Source organism: Saccoglossus kowalevskii, chromosome 1 (genome assembly GCF_978046115.1).
Source record: "Saccoglossus kowalevskii chromosome 1, keSacKowa6.1, whole genome shotgun sequence".
Classification (NCBI taxonomy): Eukaryota; Metazoa; Hemichordata; class Enteropneusta; family Harrimaniidae; genus Saccoglossus; species Saccoglossus kowalevskii.
In genome coordinates, this window is record NC_140641.1 from 35,704,555 (window position 1) to 35,729,535 (window position 24,981).

Here is a 24,981-nt window from a genome sequence, read left to right on the forward strand (position 1 = left end):
AGCATTTTTGGCATGTTAGATGTACATCACATAGAATACTAGGATTGGGAGAACTTAATGTTTGTTGACCACCTGGAAACTGAGTTTTATAAATCCGCTGCCTGGACCCGCAGTAAAATCTCCGATTAATATGGAGCCGCAACCATCAACATCCATATACCATGAGGTTTCTGCTGGCAACGTTGCGGTGTTACTCAGTTCCAAATAAAGACTACCAACGCCAAATTAGCAAAAATTAACCGGTAACCAAGACTCAGTCTATCCACGACCAGCAAGCAACATCACAAACGAGGTTGTAGTGTGCAGCTCACGAGTCAGCGACGACCGATTTCAACGAAAGTCATTCCGTCAGTGGTGTACCGCAGTTGCACGGCATGTTTGCCAATGCACAGATCTGTGGAGGAACTTTTAACTTCAACATCTACCGTGTATCGTAGTCGCCCAGTTTAAGTTCTGGTTCTGTCGTGGTCCCAACTAAAGGGCGACAGTCGTCGTGTCGCGTCCCGTTCGATATGGGACTCATAGCGACGTATACAACGCGTGTAAAATACATTGTTTATTTACATGAAATTCGAACACGCGCTGCGCTACGACTACCGCGCTTAAACATCCACGAGTTATTTATTCGGACAATGACTCACGTACAGCGACACGCGTTCTACACTGACAAGCGTTGCTAGGTCGCAGCACTGTCTTGGAGCATATTAATGGGCAATTGGGTTCCCCGATCTAAATTTCTATCCCGGTTTGTTGCACGTTCTTTTTTTAATATGAAATAATCAAATATGGGACATATGTATAATAACAGAACCCCACACCCTCCCCGTGGCTTCGCTCGTGAATGTACGGCAGCAGGATACACCGCATCACTCGTGAAAATAACTTCCATACGCAATGAAAGCCACGGGGAGGGTATCTGTCACAATACTTCATTATCACTGAAAACACTTTTCCCCTGAAATAAATTCCAGTGAATATGCCATTTCCCTCATACTCTATTGAGACACAGCGCAGTGAAAATTGGATTCACATGTAATGCTTGAAAACATGTCAGCAAAAATATTAAGTGAAATTCTACGTGACTTCATAATAGTTGGAAATGAACACATTACACCCGACCCTACCACTCCATATACAATGTAAACTACACCCCAAAACATCCTTTCACCCACAGTTACTACCGTGTTTCACCAGTGTATTCTATTTGACGTCAGGAGAAATTGAAATAAACAAATCAATTATAATTTCAGCCTCTAGTTGACCACTGATTAAATAAACTACCTCGTCTTTATGTCAACCACAGTCCCTCTATCAGTGATAGAGGGACTGTGTGTCAACTTGCAGTTATTCGTTGCCTACATCAGTGACTTCAAAATATATGTTTCAATCCCAGGAATTTCACTCGCTGTTAATTGCATGCGGGAGTGCCAGTCTTTAATGAATTTCTATTGTCATGTCAATTTCTTGCGATTACTCGGAACATTAAGCTGTAACCACATGCCGCCTAGGTGCTGTAATTAAATCCTGGTGTAAGCACCATATGAACTATGAACAATGCATGTGAAGCCAGCTGTGGGGTATATTCAATCTTATAGATTTCTCATTGTTTGGTAACTATTTGCTGCAAATGCAACAAAAATCGATATAAAAAATATTACCCACACAGTATTCTACAGGTTACTTGTTAAAACTAGTAGTGGTAGTAATACTAATAGTACATTGAAGTTCAAGGTGATCGAAGTCTTTTTTTTTTCTACTTGTCAATTGCCAATACTTTTTCCATGGAGCTCCAAGGTTTTTCTGACAACTTGACAATGCGGGACAGCTGCTTAACAGTTTTGCTTACTATATATTTATAGAAACTGAATAGTTACTAGCAGCAACCATGACAATGTGGGTGCTAATGAGTCGTGCTTTGTTTCAAGTTCAGCGTGAACTGGAAACAAAACTAGTTCGTAGTATGTTCTTTGTTTCGGCCTGAAGCGTGTACAATGCGAATAGTGGGATACATCCACAGCATTAACACGCACAGAGAGAACTCGACATTTGCAAAAATATATATAACACGAAATACATGTTTATGGCATGCGAGCCGAGGGTTTCAACTGAGGAAACCCGTGACGACGCTACGTATCACGCCAGCCAGTCGTGTCTTCATTACATTACGGAATATTCCATTTTGTCTACCTGCTAGCCTTGAGTAATACCTTCTACAATACAGTCATCATTTTTGGAATTGAATAGAAATGCTCTTCATGATATAACCACAATCGCCGTCCGTCAGGAGTTGTTGCTTCATAATAATAAACACATCACCACTGTGCATTCATCTTTTTTATATATTTGGAATATTTTGTGTATTGCCGCAAAATAATAATGGGTAATACCCTTTAAAATAGGTAGCGTCACGCCTAGAATTATTTTTCACAGTCATATTTTTTCTGATACGACTTACGTTTATTCATTTATCATTGCAATTTTGTTTTTAGTAACCGTGGTGCTTTCGAAGATCCTGAGGAGCTACGTCATACAATATTCAGTTGTTAACCACATGCTTCCTCCACGGTGTTCATTCATGATTCCACCGCGTCGATCACGCTCCGAACATGATGGGCCTGACTGAGTGACTGACCAATCAGTAACATTCTTGTACGTCCTTGCGTGCATAATGAATCGCTCACCCAATCATCGCTCATATACAGTACAGTCGTTCACACACGTGATTAAGAAATGGTCTTGGCGTGAGTAAATTCAATACTAGCAGAAAGGAAATTGTTGTGTTGACATAATACGTCGAGCTTCGCAGACTGCATCTAGTACTGGCATTTCACTGGTGTTGTGGTTCTGTAAATTGTCTGTAAATTTCTCGACTACTTTGATATTCCGATACTGGTATTGCACGATTTGTTTGTTTCTACGTTCCATAGTAAATACTAAAACAGTACACTACATTCGGAACAAATACAATTAACATTACTTTTACCACGAAAATGTCTGACTTTGTGAATCAAGAGATCGCGTGCTTGCTGAATGCGCTGCATCAGCCAGACATCCCTGAGCCGAGAATCACCGACGACCCTGACTGGCAAGAATTCATCGAAAGTTCCACATTACGCAAAACAAGGGACCGAAGCGATCAGAATGTTGATGTATGGCCAAAAATGTACATTCGGGCTCGGGTGCCAAGTACCGAAGATAACAATAATAAAGTGATGGTCATGGGCAAAAATGTCAACGATGCTGCAACTGAGTACGAAATAGAAAATATTCAACAACATGAGATGCCCGTCATTGGTGAGTAATAACTGTTGAGACCACCAAAAGCAATACTGTAGATGTACGAACGGCTCCTTTTTATTAATATATATTTATGCATTCCAGGATCGTGTGGAAGCTATTTTTAGCATGTGTACGCCCCTCCCCGCACAAAAATTGTGTATCTGGAAAAAAAAATATGTATGACTATTATTTCACAGATTAAAATACATGACTTAATTTTATATTCAGGACAGTTTCAAAATTCAGGTTGATTCAAGTACACAGTACAAAAGAAAAAATCTTTAGCCGAAAATAAAAACAAACGTGGCGGGAACTAGAACCCGCGTAAACAATAACAAAGCGATCGACCTCGAATCAGTTGAAATGTGTATACAAATGGGGTCAATCACCCTTGCCTTATCTGAACTACTAAGGATAGCCGTTTAAATATTAACCCCTATTTATGTTTCGTCGCATTTCAGGTACTTTTGTGGACGCCAGAATCTTCCCCGGTTTTCGCTACACCGTTCGCATACTTGGTACGAAGAATCGTCAATTTGGTGGAAAGGCTCTGAAATTATTAAGCATTGGTAAAGGTTATGGTAAACGCTTCACATTTAAAGGCCCGTTTCTCAATCATAACGAAAATTATTTCTGGTCCGACTCGCACCCCGACGGATATGCCTTCAGTATTAATGCGGTCGCCGAGGAAGAAGAGTTTGGTATTTATGACACTGCCGGCATCCGACACATCGGACACGCTATCGTCGTCCATGTGAGTGAATCACAGAAGGAGATCTCCCAAACAGTAAAACCGGACAAAAGTATCGAAAAACAATTAAGACTGTCAATGCGCTGTAGCGTGAAGCTAATGACTCAGCCACGAGGTCTGGTCTCGGAAAAAGATATTAATTTCGACAATGTCGTCGTGACATGTAATAACAGATCGGAAAATGTCGAGATACAGGTTGAACTACCATTCGTTGGAAAATGCACCTTGCGCTCAGACACGAAGTGAAAACGTGATGTTATCGGCTCTTCCGTTTGCTGCCACTTTCCCCGCAGAGACTTAACCGGGAAAGAACAATGCATAGCCTGGTAATATGTACATGCGTGAATGAAGCGTTAAGGTTCCACTCAGCCGGCCATCGTAACGTTGCAGAATACTGAGTGATGTAGTACTTCTAGAACGCTAAAGCTGGACAAAGGTGATATAGGAGTATAGAATGGATACATGGAATGAAAACAAACTGTAGTTCCAGGCCGTAACGCACAAATGCAGCAGCGCTCACCAATATTTACATATTTTTCAATTGCTCTTTAACAGTGAACTTGATTTAACGGTTAATAATAATACAGTATATATATATATATATATATATATATTGTGTACATACAATTATAAGTTTTAGTGCATTCGTATTTGACACGTACATTATAGTGGAACGCTGAAAAAATGTTTCCTGTAAACTTGTTATTTGCATATTTAATTAAAGATAACAATCATTGCACATTCAACACAATTTATTTTTTACCAGCAAGTTGTGAATATTTATTGACTTTGTTAACATTTTGTGAAACTCTTCGATATTGACTAGTCCATTTGATAGTAGGGCCGCTGTGATTGGCAATGATTTGTTGCTGTTCAACCATAATTGACAGTAAACTATACATCATATTAGAACAATTTAACAAAGGTAACTTATATCTAATCTACTCTGTGTGTTCAGTTTACAATAATTTGTATTTGACATGACTGAGTTGGTTACTTTGTAAATAAAGCGCTTGGATTGTGAGGATACTTGTATTGTCTTTCAGTTTTCGCACACGCAAGTACCCCCTAGTAGGATGGAATGTAATCACAAACTGAATGCCTAGACAAATGATCATTAAAAATCCATATTATTGGATCACTTTTCCTCGCGTCGATTTAAATAAATAGCTGAACATTAAATTTTAAAACACCTTACTAATCGCTGCAAGCATAAGGACTTTGGAATTTGTACAGTGAATGAGAATTGTGTCCAATGAAATCCTGGAATTTAATTTAGTGGTCTTGCTTTTAAGCACAGTGGCCGAAGTGACTACGGTATTGAAACGTGCTCAGCTTGATTTGTTGATTAGACATCGCTGCCTAGGACTGAGGCAAGCTGTACTGTTGCAAAATAACGGAGTGTTTGTGATTTTAATATCTCAAGTCTGAAAAATCACTTGTACGGAGATGATGGTCGATGTGATGTTTGGATTGTGAAAGAATGTGAAAAATGTCCTCTGTAGCCAAAATCAGAATTTGATATTTTCAAAGTTTTCATGATATACAGCCACGATGCCAATCAATGTCTTGCATTTGCCACTGTAAGCCCCCCCCCCCCCCGGTGGCTTTGTACAATGCGTGTTTCTTACAAGTTTAACCTGATGAGTTTCCCATATTTCATGAGAGCCAAATAACACAAAACCTAATCATATGCAGCAATGGAATACCTTATATATGTTAGATGGAGTAAGAAATTGTGAAAAGTTAATATTAGTTTAAAGGGTCGTCACGCCGCGTCCTGTTCGATATGGGACTCGTAGCGACGCACAACGGGTGTCAATTACTAGTACATTTTTGCAAAAACCACCATAATTTGCATTCTAGTATTTTCTTAGAGATGCAGCCTAGCTCCCGTCACAAATTACCGAGATTGTGACAGTGAATAATTTCAGTCAGCATAAAAAGCGTCTAATCTATTTTGTATAGAAAAGAGAATCTATTAAAGAAGGAATTCAAACAAGAAACACCTTTTAATCGGTACAATCGTATACAACTCATTGTTCTCTTATATCCAACGTGAACAGAACTGTCATTGTACACAGTGTGCCACTGGGAACGATATTGGTGTCTCGTGCTACTTTAACATTAAAGATTTTTGTATTGCTAAAACGCATGATGTTGGGCTTTGGTTCATTTCGAAACAATGAACAGGTCATTATGGAACTATCTAGGTCTATATGCATAATGGGGAACTTTTTTACGAACAATTATTGACATTTTATGCCAGACCCCTCCGTCGTATTTGTTATTGTAATTTCTCATTCTAGACCATGAATGCGTTTCTATTTATAATTCATTGTTATTTGTATGTTTTGCGCCATACGTTCTATAATAGTTGAATAACGTGTGTATTATATTTAATAATGAAGCTGCCATTTTATAACTAGCATTTAGTGGCATGCAGGTTATTTTAAAACTATCAGAAAATAAATGAGTTCCGAGAGTAGGTGATAGGGTAATGGCGACAGTCACATTGACAACAAAGTCACGTTTTGTATTAGACATTAATGACAATATTGTGAGATGGTGACATAATGATAACTTCATTGGCGACGTATGAGCGCGTGTAAATGAAAGCCGCGTGGAATCGGGTTTATTTGAAAAAAAACAGTGTCTAAGGATTTGTATTGTATTCGTATTACCGCCAAATACTATATTATACTCAACTATGGAGAGCGCACTCACACAATCGCAACAGAATCTATCATCTTCACTCAGAGCTGTCGGGTTTCATAAGATGAGTCACTCGCAGATGGCGGATTTGATCATATAAAGTATGCCATACAGATACGCCACGTTCTGTGGCTTCGACAGGTGTTGCAGATAGTGAGATGTGATTCGCTGTAGGTCAGTGGGTACTGCATGTGTCCAATAATTTCGCTGTCATGTCGTGTAATTAATTCTGTGATACTATAAATAGCTGATTACAGCTGAAGCCCAATAATTATTGTCTGTCAATGGTTCGTTATATGATAAAAAAAAAAACTAAATACATTTCACGGTAAACGTAATTAGAGCAATCGATTTACAACCACGCAAAAGCCCAGGTGTTAGTGTGTCAACACAAAACACGTATGAGAGCAGCCCTATAATTGGATACAAATGTTTTCTTTTACTAATTACCATACTTACAATTATTCCAGCCCACTGGTCTCGGGGATGGCATGGGATTCGAACTTCATGGCCGTACACAACAACCATTTTGCAATCAGAATATCTCTTGTTCAATGCCGCATACCGGAGTAGACGATATGGCTCGTTTCACCAAGCTTGTGATTGTGTTACTTTTGATCAACATAGCAGTGACATATTTGGTGTTGCTGACTCGAAATGCTTCTACTGGACCGGACAGATTTAACATAGACACGGACACTGTGATAAGAAATAACTACGAAGAAACGACCATGCAAAGTCAAGATCAAACAGCATCTAACCACCGTGATCCATATGGAGAAAATCATCACAACAGCAACAACACTTATCTACACTCGGAAGACAATGTAAACGTATTAGTCCTAGCCAGCATGAGAACTGGTTCGTCATTCGTTGGGGAAATATTCAAACAAAACAAGGAATTCTTGTATATTTTTGAGCCGTTACGGGGGTTAAACCTGAAAGACGATGACCCAATGTTACCTGTACTCGGCTTAGAAATGATGAATGATATGTATAACTGTAATTTCTCGACACCAGCAACGAATGCCTTCTTAGACAAGTTATACAATGCAAGAGTTCCGCTCGGCAAAAGAGATGTTGTCAGCGCATGGGTAAATAAAAAGTACTGCACTGGCTGGAGTCAAAAGTTTCAATTCTTTAATAGGTGTCTTAACTTGAATTCAGACACAGCAGAAGAGTCATGTACTTCGTTCAAGTATAAAGCAATAAAAATCATTCGACTTCACGATTTGAATTCATTCGTTTACCTGGTGAGAGACCCGAAAGTAAACCTGAAAATCATAAACGTGTTAAGAGATCCGAGAGCAATGATGGCTTCCGTTATTCCAATAGCAATTCATAACTACAAGGCCTTTACGAAGGAGAAAACTAATTTCGTCTTAAAAAAAGATCAATTATCTCCAGAAAGTTTACAGCGGCTGAAAACATATTGCGCAATGGGAATGAGAAATTACTTACTCGGCACTAAAGGGAAACGTGTACTAGGAAACAGTTATTTTCACGTTCGATACGAAGATATGGCATCTGACCCGGAAAAGATAGCACTACAGATTTACGAGTTCTTAGGGATAGAGTTTCCTCAGCGGGTAAGTGAATGGATTCAGGAAAACACGAACGAGGACATGACAGAGCATGCGCTGTATGCGTTCAAAACAAAAAGGAATTCGAAAGAAACATCGCAGAAATGGAGACATCGTCTGAATTATGATCTTGTGGAAGAAATCGAAAATACGGGAGAGTGTGCTCGATTTATGGAAGTGATGGGATACAGAAAAGCCGAGAGTCAACACATGTTATCTAATATGTCAATACCATTCGTTTTATAAGTACTGGAGGAATTATCGTGACCGTACTTGTTCTGCCAGTGTTCACTGACTGATGTTGACTTTCCAGACCTAGCCCGCGACTCGTTTTCGTCATGTCAAATGCGTTATGTATCTATGGTTTCAATGTAAAACAGTAAATCGATTCCATAGCTCGGCTCCTGACAATGACACAATTGTCGTCAACATTTATTTCTTGTGTTATAACTCAATTTTATCGAACACAATTTTTGGGACATGTGTGATTTGGCTTTTCATCATAGCATCCTATTAAACACATTTCATTTTAAGGACGATGACGCAGTTCATGTGCGTAATTAAGTCACCATACATTTGTATCTTGATTTTGTTAACAACATCACCAAATAAAAACGCATCATGAAAATTATCTGTATATTATAAGTAACATTATCATGCTGTTTTTCAAACGTAGGCTTAATTGACTATTGGTGACGTGATGTGTGCAGCCTCGGATGCATTTCCGCTATTTTGTAAAATATTTTTATTTGCTTATTTATCCACTCTAAAAGAACTATGCGACGCATTATTATAAAAATAGATCCGCTGTTAAATACACAGATTACGGTACTTGTATAGACCTATTAACTTTTAATTGCTTCACTTTAACTTTTATTTCTATTTCTGATTATTATAATAATTTTGAAGTTACAGCTACTGTTCATTTCAATTGATTTTATATAATCTTGATTATGTGGTAGTTCATGACTTTCTATCGTATCTTTCATTCCTTTTCCAGTAACGACGTTACTTTATTAATCAATAGCAGACGAGTATAAGTAATGTTCTAAATTATTATTTTTGATTTTATTAAAGTTAACGTATACACATCGTACATCTTGGATTACATCACGTGACTAAGCCTACTATTGCTGTTACTACTACCTCGTTGAATAAAAGCTCAAAGTCGAACGGCTCGCCCAGTTTCAGTATTCAAGTCTGGCTGCGAATTGTCGATAACTAATAATGGCAGTTACAGAGACAATACTACGACCCGGGGTTTCTGGTGGGGAAACATCTCTTACCATACGAAATTTGATATCAACGAAATTCTAATGGGGTAGGTATTTTTTGCAAAAAGCTGTGAATGGAATATTTTTGTTCGCACATATAGGGATGTGTACCCGGGCCTGTTGACCCAGATTATAGATTACCTTCTCAGTAGCCCTACTGTATACTGTCGACTATAATTACATTTCACATTAACCTGATCAACCTGCGTTTCGCAGTATAGCGGTTGACTATTGTCTGTTCGGGATGGCAAACAGACGGCGTATGGTATGTGGGGTCACGTGGCAAGATGTATTTAAGTGAAGGACAGAAGGTTGAATGTCAGTTTAATCCAGTCTTGCTGCTGTGCAGTTTTTCAATTGATATTGCAAGCATCGACACTATACCTACGTACGAATACGAATTTCATACGTGAATGGATGGTATCCCAAGTCAATGTTACTAAAAACACTAAATGTGTTGGTTCGTTTCGGCAAATGTTGCATGTGGTAAGCATTGTCAAAATACATGTATGCTGGCTTTATCGAACCGATTTAAGCTCAGATGACAGTATTCTATTATTTACTTCTGGTGATATTACTCAGAGCATTGCACGTTTTGGAGCAGGTCTAATGGGTTATCATTGTAACATGAGTGTGTCAGTGAATCTGACATGTAACCAATGTATCAGTTAGAATTCAAAGAACCCGGATATAGGATTCCCTGCTTGGGATAGTAAAACCGTGTCCCCAGTCTCGTCCATACTCTTGGGACGCATAGAATTGACAGAAGAATACATAAACCTGGATTAATGTTGTTAATTAGTATTATACTGGTATGGAGTATTGGTTTACGTGGTTTAGTCTCAGACTATTAATGGTTACTATTATTAGTTGTCTGAGGTTTAGTAAATGACACAAGTGTAGAACTTAAAGACTGTGTAATTAACACGTCATGCAAGCTATGAAAGGGAAAGTCCCTTGTATTTACCTTTGTACTGGGTTGTATTTAACTGCGTCAATACATGCACCACAAACGACGTGTGTCTTATTCGGGGTGTGTATTCAAGAGTATTGGCGAGTAAATCATAATTCAGGTGTTCGTTAATTGAGAGGTAAGTTTATGTAAATGTTGATATCAAAGTTGAAGGACACTCTTTGTTTGTAATTAATATTTATGCACTAGTACGAGTCATTATGTGGATGTTCAAAGTCCCTCTGACAGCCCGGGTAAAAACCTGAGATTTGGAAAACAACACAAATGTCAACCGAACTGAGTTGTTTTTGGACATTTTTCTTTCGAAATAGAGAATATTGAGAAGCGTACTTAGAATAAGCTAACGTCGAATTGGCATGCAAGTCAGAACTGGCAAATGGCATACAAGTGGACGAGTTTAAATTTGTCTCCACTACCAGTGGGTCTCATTCGGTCTGGCGAATAAGGTGGGTGGGCGTGTGTGTGTGTGTGGGGGGGGGGGGTGGGTGCAATTCGACCTGGCTACAAGTAGGCGGAGTCTTAATCGGTTTGACTATTAGTTAACGAGTTTTAGTATTTTATACATTTTTTTATCGTTTTCCTATTATTTTTTTACTCTTATTTAGTTAGCTTTATTAATTTAGTCTTTTGTTATTTGTTATTTACCATACTAAACCCTCTGATGGTTGTGGCTGTGTAATAAAGTTATTATTAAGTTATTATAATTCAACCTGGTTGAATGTTGGCAGGGTATCATCCGGCTGGGTACCACTGGGCGGAGTCTTGTTGGGGCCGGCTACCAGAAGGCGAGGTCAACCAGTGGGCGGGTATCACTAGGCCTGGGTGCAAATAAGCAGGATAACATGTGTCATGGTTACCGGTGGCATGGGACACATTCCTCTCGGGTGCAAGTGGGGATATGTTATGTTTGTTTTAGATGTCAGAGATGGGATCACGCTAATTTGGCAGGGTACCAATGTAAGGGTCATATTCGGCCTGGGTACCAAAAGGCGGGATCACATTGGATAACATTTTAGGTGCTATCGTCTTTTTCAATAACCTTTCATTTATTTCATTTATATATAAATGTAAGTGAGTAAATATTACAACAACAATACAGTCATATGAACTAACAGATAATAATGCTAAATCACTGAAAAATATGTTTTATTATTTAGACGATGAATTGGTCTTGAATAACAGCAAAGACAACCCATACATATATCATGGGCCCACAACGCATATCATCCAGTCTGTCAACCAAAAGGCGGAGAGCACAAAACTTCTGTTTTCGACTTAGCATTAGATGGTATGTAAAACGGACACCGTTTAACGGAGCACGTAAAACACAATATTGCAAAGATGGCAGTAATGTTCCCGATGTTCGACCCGTCGTTGTCATCATGATTCAAAGCTTCCTATCTCATCGTTCAGATCATTGATGCTGTAGGCTGGGTCCTTATTTGTGTCATATCAAAAAGTTGGTATGTTTGTTCTTATGTAGTTCACGCTTAAAAAAAACGTGTTTCCTGTGATAACTGTTGTAGTTCTCAAATTCATGCCGCGTTATTGTATGTCATATATGCAATACTATGCATTGTCGTCGACTATAACCCAGACAACTTTAGTTAATGTTAATGCACAGTCCCTCTATCAGAGAGACTGTGGATAATGTTTTGAATTTTTGACTTACAAATCAGCGGTGGCAATCCGATAAAGTATTCTAATAACACAGGCCCGACCGCCGTGCTTACAATGTCATGATTAGGTGTACCGTCTACACTGCCCATTATTAGCCCCCGTTTGGACGCAGTCCGAAAAGGGGGACGTCTGTGTATTCGTGTGTCGGTGCGCGCGTCCGGACTTGTATCTTAGAGATGCCTGGGCCGATTACATTCAAACTTTACACATACGTCATACATAATATTATACATATGCACATGAATTTGTCGATCGATCTGATTCAAGATGACCAAACGGTGGCCATTTGTTTTTTTTTTAATTATTAATGGACTTGTACTCATACTATATTACAATAAACAAAACTATAACACTTGATAACTGATTTGATAACTAACGGGTACTGTTCCTTGCATGACTTGTCACATATAGATTACATATTACTACTATCAGGTTATTATGACGTACTGTAAAGGGGGTAATTATTCACTGGGTTTTAATTTAGCTTATTTCACTGACTGGAAAATGCGCTAATTAAAATTAAAACCCAGTGAATATGTAAAATTTAGCATAGAACACATTATCTAAATGACGAAACCGTGAATTTAAAACCCACTGAATATGCCTGAAATGGTAAATCAGTGAAATTTAAACCCAGTGAAAATTAGTCATTTCACAGTATTAGCTTTACGTTAACACACCTCTATTCAAATTGAATTAGATTATGGTGATGGTGGTGATTTACAACAGCATTAATGAATCTCCCATAACGTCATATTGGATTCAGAGATGGGTTTAGGAGCGGTAAATGTGTTCAACCTCGCCTTACACATAATCTTGGCATGGACCATTCTCATCATCCAAAATGGCGCCGTGGGGGATTCATTATTGTTTAAATAAAGGGCAGCGCACTACTCAATACTGCGTGTTATCATCACTATCAGAATTAGTGTTTTTTATTACACCATAGCTTTACATAATCTCACGATAACATAAACCTCTATTTGCAAGTAACTTTAACAACAACTCTTCAAATTTAACTAAATTTGTTTAATTGTGACTGTGGTGATTTATGACAATGTACGTAATCTTGGAGTTATTAGTGACAAACATGTGTCTATGAATATGTCGGTCTTGTATGTAAATCGGCATTTTTTCAGAATATCTCAAATTAGAAAGTTAAATCTGTTGAAACTCACACAATTATAATTCATGCATCTATCGGTTTTACGCTTCATTACGGCATCAGTTTATTGTATGATATTTCTGAGGGATGCTGCGGTAAGACTAATTCCGAAAAAAAGTAGATGCGATCACATCACGCCCTAATTCAAAGATTGACTCCCACAGTATGTGTGTCTGCCCAATATAGAATTTAAAATTCCGTTGATTGCTTTCAAGACACCCGTGTGGCTAACCATCAGATTATATTGCAGCAATGTTGAAATATTATGTTCCTTCTATTGCTAGCTGTCGCGAAGAAAGGATTAAGAAGTAATTACGTTATTGTGTGACGTCATTGCTGGTAAATATATTTTGACTGGCAAGGAGAGTCTACGCTTTGGGTGTCGTTTAACACAGAAGTCTGAAGTACAACGGAAAATTAAAATAAATAAATAAATAAATAAATAAATAAATAAATAAATAAATAAATAAATAAATAAATAAATAACCAACAGCGCTACCTAGTCGAACACTGGTGGCGCTCTCACTTTTCACACCGTCTCGTTTACTTTCTTCAGGCCACTTAAAAGTGACACATACGTGACTTCTAAAAGCACATTATGGATGAATTTCATTATTCCCTTTTTGGCCACTTTGCGTTATAATTTTCTTATCGCTTACTAAAATCCTCAAAAGAATATTTTAATCGTTTTCAATCCGGGTTTTTGATGCTTTAAAAACTACATGCTTCTGCTAATCCATAAGGAAACGATAGTTTCATTGGTTACCCATTGAGCTTCCAGCTTCCATCGCAGAGGCACGTCACTTTGGTTTGGGCATTGCTTTTTATTTTGCGCTGTACGGCATCAAACTCTCATTTGTGTAATTTGCTGTAAAACAAATGTGTTTTTTTTTACATGAACACATGACTGATAACATGAAAAATGCAAATCTGTTTTAAGTTATTGTGAATGTGTGAGTTTGTTTCAACGTTTTTGAATAAGAATAAATGCAAAAGGGGGCTGTGTAAGGGTCCCATTGAGCCTATATCTAACATCGGATTTAGTTAGATTGATCCCAGTACAATGAGTTGTATGTAGCCGTATAGCCGGTGTATACGGTGCGAATTATCTGTTAGAATCTGACTGTGTAAAGCGCAAACTCTGGTGTTTGATTATACTTTTTGAACATCGGGCATGTTTTAAATTCATCAGGTTGATCATCTAAAAACAACTGTTTTCTCCAAACATCTTATTCTTCAATGACCCGAAACTTTGCAATGTTTTCCGAAATCAGCTGAGTTATATTGATTACAGCAATTACACAATCCTGTCTGATGAATACATGTATAAATGATGATATTAAATTATTTTTTTTCAAATATCAACTGATTTTCTGAAATTCTTTTGTCTCTGTTTGTACTTGTCGTCTATCTGAGCTCAGGTCACTAATAAATTATAAAATTATATTAACTTCATCCGTGTTATAAGATCTGAGCCATATCTGGGTCAAAAAACGAAAAACTGATTTATTCCACTAAATTGCCACAGTGGCGCTGTTCATTGGGAGACACAGGTTAGGACACAGGTTATGCAAATTCACTTCCGTGACGTTTAGATGGCGCTGATACGATTTCCAGGAACCACTTCCGACGGACGACAGCTTTTCAATTTGTTTACCGCGCATCACATGGCGGACAAGCTGCACCACTGAAGGAGATCCTAACTTAACGGAACCCACACTTACAGGTCAGTCAATGTAATTTTAAATTCTTAAAGATGAGGAAGTGAAATCTGACACATCGGAAGAGGCTAGAGTAGCGTTTCGTAAGTGAAAGATGAAATGTATATATGTTTTGCTGCTGTGCAGGTGACCCCCAGGCAATTTGCAGTCAGTTGAGTCAAATATTCGGGGAAGAGTATCGCATATATTGCTTTGATTATCATCTTGATACACGCCACCTACTGTCTGAGACGTACCGATTAAATGGATTTTGTTTTTGTGATTTAAGTTTAAATACGGGTCTTATTTATTGATGATGACGGCAATAAGAATTAGTGATAATATATATATTAAAACAGTTTTCTATTTTAATAGTATGCTTTAAATTAAGGTACATCTGGTATTGCATTCCAAAGCGTATACAGGGTCATCCTAATATTCACTTCCACAAAAAATACTTCTGTTCTCATGCTCCCTAATCGCTTTCACTTTGATTGAGTTTCGTTCAATATTTACTATAAATTGTGAATTATAATATTGTGTTAGTAAGGACAACACATCAAAAAAGTTGCATCAGGTTTGGGAATTTATACCTATAATAAAAAATAAAAGTCCTTGTGTATACAATATATTTGATTATTAAATAAATTTTTCATAATCATAATTTTTTTATAATCCCAATTATTAAAAATTGAATTCATGTTTCTCACTAGCTGCCAGCCACTGTTTTGCAAACTGTAGATGATAAATGAATAAAAAGTAAATATAACTATTACAAGGACTGAGATGTATCAGTATTATAGCGCTAAATTCAAACAGACTGGGTAGTTACTAGAGCTATTTTGTTTGCCAATATTAATATTTTGATCATCTACAGACTCACAAAATTACTTGGTTTACAGTATTTTATTGAAGTAAAGATTTTTTAATGAGCTTGAACAATTCAGTAATTTGGTGAATATTGTAATGTATCGAGTTTTACAATATACCAGGGAGGTGGTTTACTTCCTCTTTGTGTGACCTTTGAACTACGGACAATATAAAAGATAACACTGTCTACATTACCCACAAAAGTGACACCTGGTGTATAACCATAAATTTCAGTCACATTTTTTTCTTGTGACTGTGTGGCAATTTTGAGTTCGAGAGAAATTGAACTTTGACAATTCATGGTTTTGATGTAAAAACACATTTATCGTTCTATTTCTCACATACATGTACGTCACAGGGGTTTGCAAATATATAACATTAAAAAGTGAAATAGCAAATCCTTTTGCCACTTTGCAATCAATAATTTAATTCACAATAATACCAGATTTTAGCCTGCCACCTGTTTACTTTTTCTTCTATGTTATTGATAACGAGCCAACGCTTACACAACAAGTGTGAAAGGTCATGTACACAATTTTTCATATGATAAGAAAAACTCACCAAGATTATTTTAAATTATTTGATAGTATGGTTTTGCCTATTTATTGGGGCATAGTAAATACCAGGTGATGGAAAGAGTACAGCTAAAATATTGTAAAGCATTTTTGGGGGTAAAATCATCAACACCCGATGAAGTAGTTTTGGGAGAATGTGGCATGTTTCCAATTTTCTTGCATACATATAAGAAATGTCTCAAATACTGGTTTAAACTACAAAAAATGTCTCAAAATAGAGTCACTAGACAAGCATATGATTTGGCTATTTCACATGATAATAATGATAGGAAATCTTGGGAATCAAAAGTAAAATATCTATTATCTGTGCATGGGTTTGGAGAGGTATGGCTATGACAGCGACCAGGAGACTTTGATGCATTTTACACCTATTTATGACCAGAGCATCTGATACAATGTATATTTAAGCAAGAATGGTGGGGGGATGTTGTCTCAAAAGAAAAGCTGCGGACATATCAAAATATCAAAACTTCATTTCGCCCTATGTATGAAAACATTAGAAACAAATTATTACCCTCATGGTCATATACTTATCCAACATTAGAAAATTTTTATTCCATTTGTCAAATAAATCTGAGCAAATAATCACAAAACTAGCAATGTTTGTACATACAGCACAAATTCTGAGACAAGAATGTATTAACATGAGGTGACTTTTGATCTCAGGAAAGTATTAGTTATGCTTTTATTTTTCCATGTATATTGTGAAATGGGTCGTTGGCCTTTAAGAACAAATAAAGATTTATTAATAAAGAGTCATTGATTGAAACATCTAGCTATTTTGAATTCATGTAATTACTAAAACATTATCTACTGTACACATGTTTACCTTAAATTCTCTGTAATTTCCAAAAAAAAACAAAAACATAAGAATTTAAAAAAAAAGAAACTACCAATTTGTGGCCACAGAATTCCAACTACAATATTTTATATTTCACTATTGTTTCAGAAAGGCACTGATTTTCTGGTTATAACTCTGATTTATACTGCTTTTATACTGTTTTCAACACTGTCTCTCAGGTATTGCCAGAACCAATTTGGAGCAAGATCAAACAAGGGCAGAATATAATTATGCTAACCAGGAGGTCTAATCAGGATTTAAGAAAATATATGCTTGATTTTATTTGGCATCTGCACATCCAAATGTCCTCATGACAATGTGATTGGATGCTTTGAGGCTGCCTAAATGTGCATTAATCAAGTTCAGCCAGTCCCTTTTTGCATCAGCACTGCACTAGAGGATGCTATCATACCTTGATATGTTTGTAAGTTTTATGTAAGGTGAGGAAGTTGTAATTTATGGAAACCTCAAAATTACTTTTGAAAAGTATTAATTCAACTGATGACAGACAAACCCCATCCAAACACCTCTAGCAGAATTCATTAGAATGACTTGAGTTCAATACATTGCTGGTGACATCCTTCAAGCTATTATGAATGTTATATAACAGCACCAGCAGGAGATGTCTCAAAGAGCCTCTGTGGATAAAATTATTCACCATGATTAAACATCTTTTTTTTTAATATTGCTTTTTGGGATTGGAAATGCATTTGTATTGTATTTGGGTCAATTATAAAAAAATTAGATAACCGTATAAGACTGTTCAAAAAGACGCTTATGCGTCAAGAAATTGATTTGGCAGTCTGTGATTTGATAGATCATTACTCACAAAGTACAAACGCAAACATTGCCAGTATGTACTGTAAAATACTTTATTTTCGCTTGGAATAAATTTTCGCTATTTTTGCTGAAGGAAAAGTTCAGTGAAAATAAAATCTAGCGAAAATACCTTTTTTTCTATATTTTACGTTGAACTTGTAAAAAATCAGTGAGAATAACTTCCATACAAAACACCCAAAAAGTTTTTTTAGCGAAAATTAATTCCAAATAAAATAAAGTATTCTACAGTAAATATTACCAGGATTCCCATTATTGCCCTGCATGTGTATTTTTGTGTATTTTCACTGATTCACTATTAACAGTACCGATATAAAGGCAACATATACACATACGGTTGACATATTAAATTGTATGTCATAAAGACATTTATATACCACTGATCATGAAAACCATATATTAGTAGTATAATTACTCTCCAAGATCTGATAGCAGTAATCCGATGATTTATGGTTTTTTTCTAATGTAGTGTAAATCATTCACCAACAAGTAATAGACAAGTATGATACTTTTCATGCAATTCAAAGTGGATCAGTATTTTCCTCACCAAAAATTATCAAGAATACTAAAACATTTGTTGAATTTTGTATATATTGTAATTTCTTTAATTTAGGCGCCAGGGAAGAGTGAAAGGCTGTAATTTGATTCTAAAATAGGCATCAGGAACAGTTGAAAAATTAGTCTAAAAAACAAAATATGTACTTTGATTTTAATGTAATATGCATTGGTTTTAACTTTTCTAGTAATGAAAATTATATTCTAAAAAAATTTCAAATAAAAACAAATGGAAATGCATTGCTTAGATCACAGTACAGTAATCCTGCTGTGTTTCACAAGTGAATAACCATCTGGTTTTCGAGGTGCTGCAATTGTTGAAGTATACCATACAAAAAGTCAATTTGTTGGATGGTTATTAAATGCAAGTAAAATTCAACTTAGTTTTATTATTAGTGAATGTTTCAGTCACATACAAATGCTCAATGCAATACGATATCCACCATAGTTTTTTCCATACACAAGTTAGACTGTGTTCTTTGACAATCAAAATGCTGGATGATGCCAACATGATCAAATTACCATAGTAATTAAATATGTTAATGAGGGTTCAGTGACTTGGCTGGATGGTGAACGCAACATGGAAAAGATTCACCAATCTTGTAGTGTGATGTTTTGTCATAGATTTTGGTGGGAAAAGATTATGTTTTTTTTGAATGGGAGTCTGTGTGTGTGTGTCTGACCTGAATTGTTTTTGGTTGAAATCTGGGCATATAAATTACCTAATTTGCATATTAATTAGCTGATTTTAAGCATTTTCACTTGTATTCTCATGTACTTGTAAACAGATTTCAATGAAACTTGGTACTTAGGTGCTCTTTGATAATGCGAAGACCTGATTAGTTTTTAGTTGAAATCTGCATATTAATTAGCCAATTTTAAGCCTTTTCCCTTGTTTCTTATGTACCATTAAACAGATTTCAATGAAATTAGTACTTACATGTAGATGCTCTGGGATAATGAGCAGTCCTGATTAGTTTTTGGTTGAAATCTTAAATTTGGTTGAAATTAACCTAATGTAATGAAATGCTAGTAGAAATTCAAAGTTATTTTTTGTGTACATGTATGCTTTAGAAGATCACTTGTGAGTGATGTTTTGTTTCTTCCACCGTCCAACACTATTTGTTCTAAATTAGTGCTAAACCTTATGTTCAAAAATCTAAGATGACATAGAACTTTTTAGAAATTGAAATTTTACTAAAATTATGAAAATCTGCTAAATAATTACTTGTGAGAATAGTTTGAAAACATTAATAATAAATAATGTTATTAGGAAGACATTGTTTTTGTTAATTTTTGGTCAGAATTGTTCCCACTTAAATTTTAGTCAATATTTTTGTGCAAAATGTTGATTAGATATAATATTGTATTATTTTAGAACTTATTTTTAAGAAAAGATCATACCAGGAAGTAGATCATTAGTTATCCATTCATGAATTGAATTCTGATTTGTTATATCTAGATTCCCATGAGGCAAGGTTGTAATAGTTACACTATGTTCTTTTTCTCTTTTTTTGGCAGCATCATAGCAGTATTCATTTGATAAAAAAAGTTTTTAATTTTCCATACATATGCGTAAATCTTGGTTGGTTTTGCGATCATGCATATCCAATTTAGTTTGAATTTATCTAATTAAGTTACATTGATTTTAATTCTCAATTAATTATTTCAATTATCTATGTCATACTTTTCAATCTTTTTAAAACCTTAATTGATACTCATTCATGTTTGTAGTTTTTTTTTTTTTTTAGAGAAACCTTTTCTATTAAAGCCAGTCAATCTGACATCAGTAAATATTATAAATATTGTGAGCATGTTTCAATGTACAGTCAGATTAATAGTTACTGACTCAACCCTTGGTCCATGAACTCCACATTGAAGTGCTGTATGTATATGTGCCGCCAAAAAGGTTCCCAAATTCACCACTTCTGTCTGAAAAGGGGTATCTTTTGTTTCTTTATTTTATCCCGTCTGTCTGAAAAGGGGTATCTTTTTTTCATTATCTCTGTCTGAAAAGGGGTCCATAATATTCCAAAGACTGTCTCTAGAGCTTGAGTGATCCAACAATCAGGAGAATGAAGCTGATTTTTTTCTTTCTGTAACTTCATTTCCATCGTCAAAGTCTATTCCCAGGAATCCATCTAGGTAAATTAGATAGCTGAACCCCCCCCCCCCCCCCCCTGTCTGGAAAGGGCTGTCAAATATCCACAGTTTGTCTGAAAAGGGGTAGGCAAACAATTTGAGTTTATTTCTGTCTGATAAGAGGGTAGGGGTTTCAAACAATCACTACACACCCCTGTCAGTATTTTTTGCAAGTACACCCCTTGGGGGAGAGGTAGATATGCTTATAATATGTTATGTGAACTATTTCCATGCATTATGTTGACAGGACACTTGTCTATTGGCACTTAATGACCGGATGTACTTCAAACTGCTATTGATTTTTAGTCATCTAGTTCCTGGTAGTATTGAACAAATAGATAAGGTGTATTCAGCAAAGTTCCTCCTAGTAAGGTACATATGGTAGATTGTTAAAGTTGTTATCTGAGACCGGTTTTATTGGGGTATTTGGAATATTATGTGAAAAATGTGATGGTTTCAATTGTGTGAAACTAATTTTGTAATGATTTTCATTGCATCTCAATGTTGCAAAAAATATAACATTAAATGCTACATCCGTCCATCATGCTGGTGGTATAGCACCAAATCAACAGCAACACAAAATATTTCTTGAAAATCAATAAAAAGCATTTTTCTAATGAGGATACACGAGTAAGCAATATTCAAGCTTGAACAATCACTAATTTGGTTGGGAAATGACTATATTGCCACAGAAACTAAATATATAACTAACTGTTGTGAATACAATATCCATTTTTGCATCTAGGCTGTTTTGAAAGCTGGAAGGGTTTGTGTGTAATTGCAACACAAACTTTAATATCTCATTAATTCCTGGATTAGTTTTTGTTTTAATTAAAAATGATTGCATTCGTTTAAAAAATTCAAAAAAGGTTATAAGAGTCGTGATATATATGTGCAAATTTGAGCACTGTTAGGATTATATACAGCTGATCAAGATGGCAGCTGTGCCAGCCACGTTTCTGTTTGTAAACGGATAGTAACCTTAAAATATACTCAGTATATACTCTGTTAGATTTTGTTCGTAATGCCATGTACTACTTTCCTGTTCATATTTAAAAGATGGCAGTCATCACGCAACATGTGTTTGAATTTTGTGTAAACAATATATTTGTATACTTTTATGTTAATATACGAGACCATATCGAACACGATGTGGCACATTGACCCCCCCCCCCCGAGCATTCATATATTATCTTGATAAAACCAGATATGAGTGCACTGTACATTTATATATTTTCTTTTTCTATCTTTTATTTAGAAATTTAATTAGCACTTGGTATATGATATGTGCTGTAAATTTTCTCTGCTTGGCATTTTCATGGCTTGATCATTTCATGGCATTTGTGGAGACCCATTTTTACGATAGTCACTGATGCTCTTTGACGTAATTAGAAACCTTGGAGAAATTTTCACAGCTACAGAATGTCCATGATTTTTACTATTTGTGAAATTGGCGGTGATTTGTCTCTTGTGAAACTCAAGTGGCTTACAGCATTGGTCAATTCAAGATGAATAAAATCAATAATGATATACTACATGTAGTAGTTATTTACATATCGCTAGTTAGAATATATGTGAAACAGTTATGATATGAAATATGTTATTTAGGGTAAAATGTTAATCCATGACCCAGTCTGAGTAATCACAGGGAAATCTAATTACTAAACTGTCATAGTGACAATATTTTGTTTTTTTCTTTGCACTGATGGCAGAAACGTTTATAAATAAATGTTTTTTGTCCCAGTATGCAACACCTTTTTCTTAAATATGACTACAGCTGCAATTCTGGCTACCGGTAGTATGTGTATTGTTTGTTTCACTGTCAGTGCAGCCAACCACATTAGTCCAACCCCCGGGCATCTTCCTGAAGCTGGGTGTACACATGTATAAAACATACATATTATTTTATTGCTATAGACTGATAGAAAGATTGTATTTCTAAGGATGAAATAACAATTATTTTATTATCATTATTACACTCCTAAACCCCCCAAATTTTGATTAATGCAGGTATAAAGATCCATCGTTAAACTTCCTAAGAATTCTTGGCATTTCTCATCATAGTATCATGCAGACTTAATTTATACTATTAAAGCTTGTATGTGTTTAAAAATAGACTTAGGATTGATTCAAAGCAAACCAATGACAATTGAAATTTAGTGAACCATTTAGGGTGGAGTCATCTTAAAGCTAGGCCAAAGCTTTATACATGAGGTATTCATGTGTGAATGAAGGATAGACTTACACCCATTCAGATAGGTGACAACATTACATTACAAATCAATGCTTTCCCTTGCAGTCATCGGAAACTTCTTCCATGGTATCAGGGAATGTGAGTATTACTATACCGGTTTAGCCATCAAAATTCCCCTATTATGTTTATAATTATATCATCCTATAAAGGAATGAACCATGTGGGGAGGATATCAGTATGACTATAATTTATAGTGATGAACTAGGGATTTTTACTAAAAATACATAATGTTAGATTTTGTTGAATATTTGCTAGTATGCAGTATAAAACTCTCCTATGTGTATACTTTCATAGCATACATGAGTTATTTTTGGGCCTTTATTAATTATCTGACTTTCTGGAAGAGTTTCGGTATTTTGCCTTTTTTTGCCAATTGTGACTTTTATGAACTCAAAGTGCCATAGTTGTCATTCCGTGTGTTTGAACGTTTGTCGTGTGACGTCTTAGGTTCTGTGATATGCAAAGAGGTCAGAGGTTACGTCTCGGTTGTTACATGTAGATCCAGTACATAGTCTACTTCTAGAGGCATAGTGATCTAGCATGGAGTGTTGTATTCACCAATAAAAAACAATAACAATTTCTTAGTATCCTTTATTATTATTTTAAAAACCATATTTTATTTTTTTACTATATACATGTGTTTATGTTTTGATTGGTTCTGCTTTTTTTTAAATATTTTTGAATACCACATATTTTGAAACATTTTTAGTGCAACTCTTAGTTTTTACTTCTTCACAAGTTTAACTAGTAGCAGCACTATGTATCATCCAACAGACAGCTGAGAATCCAATCCTTTTATCATTTTAATATTTAGAGAAATGTTCTATGGGAATCTTATTTGAATTTGTTTCATATGATTTTATGACTACCTTAGAGGAATCCTATTGAAGTTCTATATAACATCCTATTTAAATCTTAATTTATATAGTACAAAATAATATTCTATAGAAATCCTATTGCAGTCTTATATAGAACAAAACAACAATATACTATATTAATCCTATTGAAGTCTCCTAGGACAAAAATTAATATCTATTAAAGTCTATAGGACAAAACTTCTATAAGAATAACTATAGAATTATTATAGCTTAAAATATATCCTGCTTGATGATATTCTGTTTAAATATTTAGAATATTGTTATTTTATTACATCCAATGTATTTTATTTACCATTCAAGTGTCATAATTCATCCCGTCACAATTTGTGTGCAATTTTTATGGGTATTATGCTCTTTTATGGGATATTTTTACTGAGTAATACTTGCACACATACACAATTTATTGAGTGAAAATAATTTGTATGTTCATGTACTAGCCATATAGGCTCATATAGGAGAGTAGACGGACCTATAGCTATGTTGAAAAATAAAGAAAAACTTTTTGCGATTACATTTAAAACTTGTTTTGTTTCAGTTTGTAGTCTAACATTGGAGAGAATATATGATAGTATTTGTGTTTTCTGACCAGGTAAAACATCGTGAGTATTGGTGTTTTCTGACCAGGTAAAACATTGTGAGTATTGGTGTTTTCTGACCAGGTAAAACATCGTGAGTATTGGTGTTTTCTGACCAGGTAAAACATCGTGAGTATTGGTGTTTTCTGACCAGGTAAAACATCGTGAGTATTGGTGTTTTCTGACCAGGTAAAACATCGTGACTATTTGTGTTTTCTGACCAGGTAAAACATTGTGAGTATTTGTGTTTTCTGACCAGGTAAAACATCGTGAGTATTGGTGACACCCACACAATGCAATTGACTTGGCACATCTACTTAGTAAAGTGACTTAG

At 35.6% G+C, this 24,981-nt stretch overlaps 3 protein-coding genes across 6 annotated transcripts in view; all 3 read left to right on the forward strand.

Annotated features, from left to right (window-relative positions):
- Positions 1-2,767: 2,767 nt before the first annotated feature.
- LOC100370901 (uncharacterized) lies at positions 2,768-4,781 on the forward strand. The gene is made up of 2 exons (XM_002734428.4): positions 2,768-3,294; positions 3,741-4,781. Exons 1-2 carry the CDS (start codon positions 2,991-2,993, stop codon positions 4,274-4,276), a joined length of 840 nt encoding a protein of 279 aa, XP_002734474.1. The 5' UTR covers positions 2,768-2,990; the 3' UTR covers positions 4,277-4,781.
- A 2,542-nt stretch (positions 4,782-7,323) lies between these two features.
- Positions 7,324-8,574, forward strand: LOC100371056 (carbohydrate sulfotransferase 1-like). The gene has a single exon (XM_002734429.3). The coding sequence runs from the start codon at positions 7,324-7,326 to the stop codon at positions 8,572-8,574; it is 1,251 nt and encodes a 416-aa protein (XP_002734475.3).
- Positions 8,575-10,585: 2,011 nt separating this feature from the next.
- LOC144350891 (transcription factor ETV7-like) overlaps positions 10,586-24,981 on the forward strand; it is a 45,720-nt gene continuing 31,324 nt past the window's right edge. Inside the window, exons 1-2 of one of the 4 annotated variants that reach the window (XM_085501065.1) lie at positions 10,586-10,693; positions 11,733-11,863. In XM_085501065.1, coding sequence (XP_085357191.1) covers positions 11,781-11,863 — 83 coding nt within the window. In that variant the 5' untranslated portion in view covers positions 10,586-10,693; positions 11,733-11,780. Of the gene's footprint in view, positions 10,694-11,732; positions 11,864-15,036; positions 15,147-17,827; positions 17,847-24,981 lie in introns of those variants that run through there. The other 3 variants (XM_085501074.1, XM_085501080.1, XM_085501076.1) reach the window with 3 other exon arrangements.